At 43.4% G+C, this 12,157-nt stretch overlaps 1 protein-coding gene across 3 annotated transcripts in view; it reads left to right on the top strand.

Annotated features, from left to right (window-relative positions):
* Window positions 1-9,701, top strand: part of ULK4 (unc-51 like kinase 4) — a 240,899-nt gene extending 231,198 nt beyond the window's left edge. For 2 of the 3 annotated variants that reach the window (XM_086614586.1, XM_086614589.1), the window contains exons 35-36: window positions 6,517-6,605; window positions 9,617-9,701. In XM_086614586.1, coding sequence (XP_086470712.1) covers window positions 6,517-6,605; window positions 9,617-9,701 — 174 coding nt within the window. Of the gene's footprint in view, window positions 1-6,516; window positions 6,606-7,903; window positions 7,961-9,616 lie in introns of all 3 variants that reach the window. The other variant, XM_086614587.1, reaches the window with a different exon arrangement.
* Window positions 9,702-12,157: the final 2,456 nt, after the last annotated feature.

Below are 12,157 nucleotides of genomic sequence, written 5' to 3'. Positions count from 1 at the left end.
ATGTGTAGAAAGAAGAGTAGCAAGGAAGCAGGCTGTGATGGGAGGAATACCAGGAAGGTTTTTACCCTTCTAGAATGAGCTCTCATACATTATGGAAAGCAAAAATAACTTGTAGCCATCGTAGTGCAGTGTCTCTGCGAGCACACTGTCCTTGGGTGTTCCTCTGCTACACTTGCATAGCCTGGCAAGAGTTACCATTAGTTTTCATTAAACAACCTGTAAATCGGTTGCACCTGAGTGCTTTGAAGGGTCCAGTCCCATGTGCCTGCTTAGAGCACATCTAACAAATGCCAGATGGGATTTCTTGTTGCTGTTTTTAGTCATTTGGGGCTTATTTTTTTTTTTTAAATCCTGCCACAGATATAAAATTGCCCTAATAGCTAGAGTGCTCCACTGGTAAATGGGAGTTCATGCTTAACTTCTCCAACCTAGAGAGCTATGCTGCCTCTTGCCTGCCTGCCGAGTCCCGGTGCCATGGTGTTATACCCTCACCGTGTGGGAACCATGCAAACCTCCCTGCCTCTCCCCATCCGGTGGAGACTGTGTCACAACAACAAAAAATGTGACCTTCACTTGCCTAGAGAAGGGAAGAGGACTACAGGAGAGCACGGAAGCCCATAGGCTGGTGTGGGAGCACTGAGAAAAGGGTTGGAGCTGTGGTCTCTACCGTCTGGGCCATGAGTTTTCATTTACTGTGTTAGCAATCTGAGCTCCAGAGAGGAGAAAGAATTAGGATAACTTCATGCTTAATGTGCAGATTTCCATGCCCTTCTGCAACTATACCTTCTCCACGCACTAAGCAAGTGTATCAGTCTCTGCTCAGGATTCCTCCTTGGGGGCTGACACCTAAAAGGTAATCATTACAGCCTCTACTTTATAGGCTTCAGGTGCTTTATTGGGTCTGACCCTTCATGGACCTGTTGGAGCAAGTCCAGAGGAGGGCCACAAAAATTATGAGAAGGCTGGAACACCTCTCCTATGAAGAAAGACTGAGAAAGTTGGGTTGTTCAGCCTGGAGAAGAGAAGGCTCCAGGGAGACCATATAGTAGCCTTCCAGTACTTAAAGGGGGCTGATAAGAAAGATGGTGACAAACATTTAGCAGGGCCCGTTGCGACAGGACAAGGAGTAATGGTTTTAAACTAAAAGAGAGTGGATTTGGACTAGATACAAGGAAGACATTTTTTACAACGAGGGCAGTGAAACACTGGAACAGGTTGCCCAGAGAGGTGGTAGGTGCCCTGTCTCTGGAAATATTCAAGGTCAGGTTGGACGGGACTCTGAGCAACCTGTTCTAGTTGAAGATGTTCCTGCTCATTGCAGGGGATTGGACTAGCTGACCTTTAAAGGTCCCTTCCAACCCAAACTATTCTGTGGTTCTACAATCCATTACACAAGGATAGGGCTACATTACTTTGTAAGAGTAAGTCAGCATGCAGGCCTACAGAAGTGATGGATCTGTTTGATCTGTCATGGGAAGTGATGGATCCGTTTGATATACCTCCTCTGACTACTGCTAGCTTAATGTGTATACCTGGAGAGGGATTTATAATGAAAGAAACATTTATATTTAGTAAGTTTTATTTTACATACGTGCTCATGCGAACGAGTCCCTGTTTGCAGTATGTTCTTGGTTATCGTGCTCCTCTGCTAAGAAGGAATGGTTGCATATTTCTGGCCATGTCATCATGAGTTGTGAATGACAAACCAAGTGACATGTTTTATTTGATTGCTGCAGTGCTTGTGAATAGCTCAGCGTTGACAGCCTGTGAGGAAAAGTACCGTTAAATGCTCTGGGATAGGCTTAAGATGGGCCACAACACTGGAAGGTTTTCTCCTCCAGCCCAGGCATTATGCCTCATTTCTGAAGTTACCATCCCATTGACTTGTTTGCTGGGCTGTCACATCAGCTATAGCAATGTTTTTGACACCACTATATTTTGTGACATTTGTTCCTTAAAAAATGGGAATAAGGTCACACTAAACAGCTGTGAATAGCCATCAACTTTCAATCACCATCAGCCCAGACAGCATTTGAAACAGCAGCTTTGGGTGGGGATGAAAGGCTCTGTGTCCTACTGACAGTGCCTTCAGCCAGTAAAAGGTGGAAGCAGGAATGAGAAGTCTGAGACGCACATTTTAAATTGCAGGGACAGCACTTACTATGAAGACATTATTGGAAATAGTGTCTAGAGGGCAACAGGAGTGTGCTTAATCCTTTTTTTTTTTTTTTTATTCTGAAAACTTAATTTTTTAAAATATATTTTATGTCATACATAGGGTCTCAGTGCACTGAAAAAAATATATTGGTGATTGGTTTTACTGCAGTATTAGCTGGAGATGCAATTCCCATTCACAGAAAAGCCTCTGACTGGGGATAAATAGTGCTTTATTCACAGCATATGTTGATATTCAAGCGATGCTGACTTTGGACCTGTGAGTATCTGGTGGTTCTGATAAACCAGCCCACAGCAGCTCCCGTGTTACGTGTGAGGCTGCTCTCGGCCAGTGTTGGTGAAGTTGAGCGAGAACTTGAGCTAACCAATCCTGTGAAGGTAATTAGGTTAATTGTATTAAATTTTGAGGAAAAAGTAAGGAAACATCACTTGTGAGGTTAAAGTATTGAACATGTTTGGGAAAGAGAAAAAGCCAGTTTGTAAGAAAGAGCATTTATGAAATGCCTTGCTTGTACCTGTGTATTCAGGCACGGTGATGGCTTGTAGAAAAGCATTTGCTGAGTGTGGAAATGGTAAACATCTCCAGCAGTTGTTTATTTGAGAAGATAACACTTGAAGGTGCAGCTAAATATGCTCCTGAGGCCTTTCTTCAGCCATAAAAAGCTCCTTATTTTTACTCAAACTATATTTTGCATTATTTCCCGGTTTACATCACAGATATCAAGCTTACTGTTTACTTGAAACCTCAACAAAGCAGAAGATGTTTTTTTCTCTTCAAAATGGTGAGAGAGTATTTTACTACTTAGGTCATTTAACTCAGTTATAAATTACAAAATGTGAGATATAACTAATCAGAGAAAGCAGTTCAGTATTATGAAACCACCCTTAAGAAAAGTAATTGTCCCTTAGGTTTCCATGCTTTCTCGAAACTTGAGTTTCAAAAATCACTTCTACTTAGAGCAAGAATCCAAGACTCCTCAATTTATTAGCGAAGACAGTCTTCCAGCCAACGTTTCATATTGTATCTTTTCCTTCACTCACCCTGAGCAGTGCCATAATACCTGAACAGCTATCCTGAATTTTAGGAAATACTGATCTTTGCATATCAGTTATGGTATTCTTTACAGCTCATCCATGTTTAATAGAATTGAAGGGAGGAAAGCTGCTGAATGGCTATTAGCTTAATGAAGAAAAGCCATTCTGAAATTCTTGTTAAATTTCAATTAGTGTACAAATAAACTGAGATTTAATTACATTTTTAATTAAAGAAATAGCTATTGATTATGTCATTGAATATGTGTTGTAGCCAGCCCTAACAAATAACAATATTACAAGAGATCATTAAACTAATTGTTAAATTTCCAAGTGAATGAGAACTAGAGCTGGTGTGAATAAAAGATACAGTGATGCTGAGTGGAAGAAAAAGATAACTGAGTGAAAAATACATTAATTTCTAAAAGTTTGGTTACTGATGGTTTTATATGCTATCGTAATTTATTTTTATCTATGGAACACAAGGAAAACAAAACCAGAACAATTTTTAAGTAAGAAACATGGGTAAAGTTTTGTCTTGGGTCTTGAAAGTGAAGAGGGATTCCTGAGATCAGACGATATTTCTCGTGAGCCTTATGTGAAGCACGATGTAATCTGTCATATGTGGGAGGCCTCTGATCGCTCAGGGGGTGTTCAGATCTGCTACACAGAGTGACAGAAAGGACACATGAATGCCACTAGGTCGGAGCAGTAACAGCATGGCACTACCAACATACAGCCGTAGGCAGCTGTGGTCGAGCTGGCTGCAGGGCACTGGCAGCTCACCCTGTGTTCGTCCTGCGGCCGTCCCACCACCGCAGCATTGATCCTCTCCCAGGCCCACGGTGTGGGTGCCTGGTGGCAGACAGAAAGCTATTTTCTGGACACTGGTGATGGAGAGCGGGTGTGGAAACCCCAGCTGCCTGCGTAAATCTGTACGGCCACGTTTTGTCCGTGGAGGTTCCCCATTCGTGTGTGCAGGTGGCACTGCCAGCTGGATGGGTCTGTCCTTCACCAACACCCCTTGGCTTGTGTGAAGCTGTTAGTTGATGCTCTCAAGAAAATATGTCCTAAATTTGTTTTAGACTTAATCTGAAAAGTTTGCAGGCTGATCATGCTGTTAAAGGCTGGATCCTTTCTCTCCTTGTGGTTCCACCTTTACTGCTGAAAGGATCTTATTGAAGTATTTTATTAGAGAGGGGAGTAGCCCCCGTGGGTGGATATTGCAGCGGCACATTGCTGGTGGCTGAAAGCTGCTCTGAACAGCGAAGTATAATAGAGGGATGGGGTAGATGATCTCATGGGTCTTTCTGTTCTGTCCGTTACAATTTCTGTGCATATAAAGCCGTTTTAATCCTTCCCATTCAAATGCATTGTATCCACAGAAATGTATTCTTAATAATGACACAAGGCATGCTGCAACATGAGCAAGCTTATAGTCAGACCCAGTGGGACTACGTTGTTGTTTGAAATACAGCATTTTGGAATTAAACCTTTCTTTTTGGTGCCAGATTTTATAGCTGAGCATATTTTGAATATTCTATGTATAATGCACAAAAATTAATTTGTTGAAAGACTGTGAGGGTTGTACAGATGTCAGCATGCAGGAGTGAGGATGTATTAGAGATATCTGTAACCCTCATTTGACCTTGTAGTTTTGTGGAGCGTGATCCAGTCTTCAGTGACCTTCCTTTCCCGTGACCTCTTCCTCTTTTAAGCGTGCAGCATAAACAAGGGGCAAATGCAAAGATGTGGAAGTGGCTGATGAGCTGCAGAAGTTAGGGGAAGTGTTTTTGGTAGAGGCATGAGCTCCCTTTAGGAATGAAAAGCAACATCTTGTGGTGAAAGCACTTTCCTAACTGTATTGCTACTATTATGTGTGTTGCTCATCTCACACTCAGAACCCAGATTACAAAACGTCTTCTGTGTCTAACGGGTGACAAGTAAAGAAGAAGGGATTGCTGAAATAGAAACTGAAGGGGTCAGATATAAACCTCAAGAGAGTAAAAAGGTTTAATGACCTGTAAGCAGGATTTACCAATGATTTGTACTTAGGTAATGGCATCACTGTTGTTTTTCAACACACAGGATACATTTTAGTTTATTTCAGACAGGCCCCTGCTACTGCTTAACTACAGAATATTGCGATTAGAGATGTAGTGACACTGTTGTTGCAGGATCGCTGCTGATAAATTATGGTGGGATGGCAGCTGTAAATACAGCTTCTCTTGTGATTTAAGAGGGAGATCTGAAGGTGTATCACCCAGATGCTGGATCAGTGGTAAATAGGGCCAGCCACAGCACGCTAAAGCTTAAAAGTCCGTGCCAGATTTTGGGATTAGAAGTCGTCGTTTCAAGCATTAACTCCTCTAGTATTGAAATAATCATTCACTCTGGCCCTCCTCTTCTCCTTTCTCTTTGGCCAAGATTTATTTACCTTTGTGACAGGAACTGACACGCAAACATTTTTTCAGTAATTTTTTGCAATACAAGAGCTTCTTTAGCAAGCTGCCAAGTATTCAGCGTCTGTCAGTGCCACAGTGCCATGCGACTTCATGTCATGTCCCCCATGACCTTCCCATTCTCCCGCTTAACTGGTCAGGAAATGTGCTGCTGCTGCTTGGAGCTGTGTAGTTGTACTAAAGGCTGGAGAAACAATAAACCAGTCGGTACAGATTAGCGTGAAAACACACACCAGCAGCAAAATCAACTCTAATCAGGATTCAGTTGACACAAAAGGGCATATAGCTCTGGCCACTCAGTCCCCTGCTCTGTAGGTGACAATCCTGCGCAGGTAATATTTGTAATGACTGATGAGGGGCAAGAAAAATTTCAGTATGCAACTGCTAACATTGCAGTGGTTTTAACCTGGCTCCTCTCTGAGAAACCCCATGTGTCCTGATCTGAAGGCTGATACAAGCTTGGTTATTTTTTCCCCGAAGTGAGAAATGAAAACAACGGCCTCTCCAAGATCTCCCTGGAATTCAGATTAAATGGGACTTGTATTTGCATTGGTACTAAGGATAAAATCAGGATTGGCAGACTGTGATGTGTGAATTTGCACGCATACAGGGACTCAGAACAAGAGTGAATCTCGTTAATTAAGCCAAGACATTTCAAATGGTCTGTGCCTAAAATTCAATCCTGTTCAGTAAAAGGGACTTTCTCTTGGGTCTCTTTAATGTCACATTCCATTTACAATTGCAATAAATGCTATAACTTGTTTCCCTCTCCCCTATCCCACAAAAAAAATGACGGAGAGGAATTTCTTGCTAAACCTTTGATAACGGTTCTTTCTTTCTCTTCCAGATAACTTCAAACGAGAAGCGCTCAGAGAGCCTGAAGAATGATGGCGATGCTCTTATCCAAACTCTAGAGAGTCTGGCCCAAACTGCCAGGTGAGTTCCCTCAGGCTTCCAGGAATTTCCAGGGCTGAGAGCACTCGCCCCCTCTTTTGTCTGTGATGGTCTTCTCCTGTAATCTCCTCCTGCGCAGTACAAGCTTCTCAGGTTTCTGTCCCTGGCCCCCCTCCCTGCCCTGCTCTCCTCCAAACTCCCCTCATTCAGAGCTTGCCGGCGGTTGTGCCGTGGCGGCAGCCTGCTTTGATCCCCAGCTGCGGCGAGCCGCAGTGTGCTGCGCAGTCCGGCTCAATGTGTGTGCACATAGGGCGACTTTTTTTTTTTTTTAGTTTATGATTTTATTCCAAACACTTGGCCTCTATAACCGGATACCGGTCAGTGGTTCTTGGCAGAGCGGGCTAGATGTACAATGTGGTGTTTATGCCCTGTTTTAAAGTAATTGTGTTAGGTGCGCGTGCAAGCTGATTACTTTCAAATGCTCAGCTAAAGAACAGAACTACTTTTGTTTAAGAATACCTGTGGCTTCTCTGAGAAGGCACAAGACTTTTGGGAATGCTGTGGCCTCCTCCTTGAGAACTGAAGTGCTATTTCCAACACATTGGCCAAAACTCATCTCCTGTAGGCTCTCTCTCATCTAATCCCCCTTGGACATGTGAATGAATGAATTACTGTTCTCTGCCCCTCAAAACAAATTTTACACTCCTGCCATGGGCTGTTAGGCTGCATTTCACTCCTGGTAGAACTAAAATTCATAGAGAAATTGTAGTTTACAGATCAGTTTTTGAAACACTAAGATAAACTTTTCAGTGGTCTTTGTGCTCCCAAATGCAGGCTTTATATGTCAGGGTCAGCTGTTTGGGAAAATTGGCTCCTTGACATTCTGGCAGGGTAAACCCTGTGTTGGAAGGAAGCGGGATGTGGGCAGATGTGGAGAGGAAATGTTGGGACGTGGTGAGTGTAAGGAGATGCACGCCGAGGACTAAGCAAACCTGTCAAGAACAGACTGCATCCCTCTCGCATACTCAGCTGCTGACTCCTGGGTTTTCATATGACACATTAAATTATCTAACTAAAATAAAATGTCAGCTCTTCCCAGGGGAGACACTGGCACCACCACTGAAGATGACAGTGAGGAGAGACGGGGTTTTCTTCTTTTAGAACTAGTTTTCACTTTATTTTGTAGCGTGTCAGCGTTAGATACGCTAGACAGCCCAGTCGCTGTCTTTGAGTCTGCTTTTCTGGCTTCCTCCGATTATCTGTTATCTGCACATTTCCATACTCAGAAAACCACATACTACAGGGCCCAAAATAAACAGCACTCTCTTATTTGATACAAGATGCTCAGTAGACCAAATTCTAGCTGATGCCAATGACGAGTGTGTTGATGCATTGGGGTAAGCCAAGTTCCTTTGCTGTGCCGAGTTCCCGCACCACAGCATCAACAGGGGAGCCTCCAGGAGCTCATGGATTTAATTTCCCCTTCTCCCCTTCTTTGGGGAACGCATGTCCCTATCTGTTTGCCTCCAGAGGAATCCGAGAAGGATTCAGCCTGGATCTTGGGGTTGTAATGGTCTCAGACATGGATAAACTGGCAATGGTCAGGCAAGAGAAGCCTGGGGTTAGCAAGCTTAATCAGCTTTAGCTGCATGGCCGTTTTGTTTATGGAGGCTATGGATGTTCTGCCGTCTTACGTGGCGTCTTTCCCAAAATATTCTTGGTGACCTAATAAAACATGATCTCCTCACCTGCGCTTTGAACCCTGTTAAGAAACCTCTGTGTATCTCACACAGAGTTGGAAACATTTTAGAGAAGGCTACAACTGAGATCTTGGATCTAAGCCATCCTCTGAGTAGTCTAAACTCCCAGGCCCTTCCACCCACACATTATCACTAGGTTGAAGTGATTGAGGAGTGTTTTTGCTTTGCTCATTTTTTTTTTACAGATAGGTTTCCAATCCTCCACTCCGCCTGTGCGGCAGGAGGAGGAGACCAGTCAGGTGCTGGGAGAGGGGCGCTGCCTGGATTGCGAGCTGCTGTCGGGGCTCTCCTGCTGCCGTGTCGCAGCCGGGGATTGCCAAACTCCTGCTCTGTGACACATCCACAGCTAGTCAGAACAGGCAGTTCTGAGCATGACACATAACCAACCCGTTCTGCTTAGTAACTACGTGGAATCAAATCCACGTTTCAAAATGTGGGTTCGTAGCCATTTACTTTTCAGTGAAGACAGTTGCCATGACAAATTTGTTTCAGATAACTAAATTCTCTGGTTTAAACTGCTGCTTATTAAGATATTGGCTTAACATAGTGAGGCCTGATCACCTGGATTTCCTGGCTAGCTTCGCGTTTCCCAGAACATGGAGCGTAGGTCGGTATTTGTCATTAGCAGCAACAGAGGAAGTTGCAGATCGGTCTGCTAGTGGCCTTTCCAAGTTAAAGATGAGAGATGGTAGTTTGTTAAGAAAAAAAGCCTTGTTTCTGTGGACTAGCAGTAATGTGTTAGAGCCTCTGTTCCAGTGCTAGAAAAAACATGTGTTTCCAGAAGGAAAAAATAGGCAAAATACGTGTAATAAAAACTTAGGCAAGGAAGCAAAGGGGAAAGATCCCACCATCTAGTGTCAAACCTGCAGAGCTGTGTGTGGTGGGGCAGTTGGTCCTCCTTGCCAGGGATGGGCTACACATTGAGTGGATCTCCCTCCCTGCATGGAGCTGTGCTGCCTCACGAGGGCTGTGTCTGTGTAAACATGTTTTTCTGTCAAGCTGGAAGTGTGTATGTGTGTAGATCGAGGTGCGAGGGGGCATGATAAATTGTCTCCCTTCTACAGAGGAGATTGAGTGAGGTAGCAGTTACTGTGAATTTGAGCTGAAATACATGTTTACACAAGATTTGCTACAGAGCAGACTCGCTAGTTTGCATGTTGCTGCTTAACAGAATACAGTGCAGTTAATGGCTATTAAGATTTTTTTCCAGCATAGCTAAAGACAAATGTGGGATTTGAACAAAAAGTTTTCCCCTGAGACTGTCTAATAGATGTTACTGTTTTTAATTCCCAGTTCTCACGCTGATGTTGCTGTTGCTTCCTTGGCATTTGAAATTCTGAGAACGGTGGGACATGGAAATACCAAGACTACCAAGTGAACCGATTTTGGCTGGTGAAATGCGCAAGTTGCATGTGCTCCTCAGCACCTCAGTCCCGTAGGAACGTCTTCCAATGAGCAGAGCAGATGTAACCAATTTAGCAAGCCGAGCTGCAGCTGTGTATGGCCATACGTGTGACTTTAGGAGGCTTCAGGGAGTTTTGAGGGGGCTGCTTTTTGTTTTTTTAAACCTCTGTAAGGATGAATTGTTGATTACCACTTTACCTTGCTGGCATTATCTGATGTAGCTCAAATATTTGACAGCTAGAGTTTGAAAAGTGTAAATTAAATAAATAGGATAGTTATTTCACAATACATAAAGGTGTTTCAGTATTTTAAGCTGCTGTTAGAAAAGTTCATGTACGTTTTTTTGACCAGGTGAATGCCTTGGCTGTTCATCTCAAGGGGTCACTCCATGCCTTTGACTGGCAATATTCTTCATCTGTCTCACACATCCAGAACCAACCCCTGCAATCACGTTAGAGGCTCTGTACGTATGTGGCTTGTTTGCATGACAGATTTTTATCAGGTTTTTGCTCAGTAGGGCTTTTTTTTTGGGAGAACATGTGCCTCTCTTGTTGCCTAGCACTGCACAGCTTAAGCTGCATTGGCGGAGTGTCGTTCTCCAACACTTCTGACTGGAGCTCTTCTTTGAAAATAGGTGAGACAGTAAGCCTGGCAGTTTGTCATGTATCCCCAGTAGAAGTTCATACTCCAGGAAGCGTCCTCCAGAGCTAGCAGCTGCCACAGCATGTAAATAAGCTAATTTTTTTTCTCCCCATGTGCCCTGAGTGAGCACAAAAATCACTAAGTCTGGTACCATGACCACGTCATCTTTCTTTCAAAGCAGAAGCTGCGTGGTCCAGCCATACTTAGCAAACGCCAGTACCTTATTGAGAGTTGCTGCTACAAACCTGCTCTTGGACAGCCTGGTTCTCCAGAGTACATGGAGGCAAGCAAACACCCCTCGGTAACCAAACTGCCTTCATCTTGTGTTTTTTACAGGAATTGTTCTCTTATGTTACATTAAATATCACTCTTTTTTATAGCTGGACTTGGAGTTATAGAATTGGGGAAAAGCTAAGTGATTGCTATTGGTAAAGCATTTTATAGTAACAGTCTTACAGTGGGAGTGTGGCTGAGGAACAGAGCTGAATTGCTGGGCGAGACCTGCCCCTCTGCAGTTGCGGTGCCTTTGCTTTACAAGCAGAAGGGGCAGTCTGGTTTGTAGCTTCCTTCAGCTCTCAGCACCTTGGGATCCCAACTTGAGCCATGATCCTTTGCAGCCAAGACCCCCTCTGATCTCATGCTGGCAAACTGCTGCACTGAAGTACAACTGCTGGGGAGTGTTTGCTCTCAGCAGAGGCTGGCGACAGCTGCACTCTGCAGATGTGCACAGTCTATGAATTAGCCACCAGTGTAAGAACCGCTTTCCCTGCTTCTGACTACACGGGTGCTGCCTCCTGAGAAGGCATTACGCACACGTCCTGTCTCACACAGTGAGTGAAGGCTGAGAACACCTGAAAATAGGTTTAAGCTACTGGAGGAGCTAACAGTTTGTAAGCAAAGGATCATCACTGGACTCTACTGACAGCGCACATCTGAAGAGAGCTGAAGTAATGCACTGTTCTCACTTTTTGAAGCCCAGAAATTAAGCGTGGTTGCCTCGCATCTGGCTAGACCTGGCCCCATGCTGAGGAACCTGCCAAAGCAAAGTGGCAGCAAGTCAAGCGGAAGAATACTGCCTCAGCAGATGGAAGTAGGAAAAGGTTTGTCATTAAGACTTGGGGCTCCAAAGGGTACGTATCCCTTAGCAGGAAGAGAGGTGGATGCTTCTTGTGCAATTCCAGGGTGATTTTCAGAAAACTTCTAATGCACAAATATACTTTGTGATCTGAAATAATTTGACACAGAGTGAATTAAAAGTTTACTTTAATTTTGAACCATTTTATAACTGCATTTTTCTCATGAAGCATCTGTATCACAGCAGGCTACAATAACTTTGGGATAAAAGGCAACTGGTAAACTGTCCAATACAAGGTTCCAAATAAACAGTTCTTACTGGCCCCTACCCAGACATATCCCAGATAAAGTTTTTGATCAGAAACATGAAATAGATCCACCTGCTTATTTTAAGCATATTAAAAAGGAAACTAATTGGACCATTTCTATTCGTCTAGTTTTTTATACAAAAAGGCTACACAATGTTACACTTTATTCAGAATACAGTTAGAGCGATTATGAATTAGTGTTCTACACCTTTACTCAATCCTTAAAAATTAGAAACTGCTGTAGCATATTCACTATAACTTAATACTACGAGAGACTTTAAAAAAAACTAACAACAATTACTGCGAAAAGAAAGGCTACTTCCAAAGCAAGCAAGGTCAGTACCATTACAGAGATTTAAAAAAAATAATAAATTTTTAACAAGCAAGGCTAGGGTTTGATAAATTC

The sequence above is a fragment of the Tauraco erythrolophus genome, chromosome 7 (genome assembly GCF_009769465.1).
Source record: "Tauraco erythrolophus isolate bTauEry1 chromosome 7, bTauEry1.pri, whole genome shotgun sequence".
Lineage (NCBI taxonomy): Eukaryota > Metazoa > Chordata > Aves > Musophagiformes > Musophagidae > Tauraco > Tauraco erythrolophus.
The sequence above is the reverse complement of the archived record's forward strand: the minus strand, read 5'-3'. Positions and strand labels throughout refer to the sequence as shown.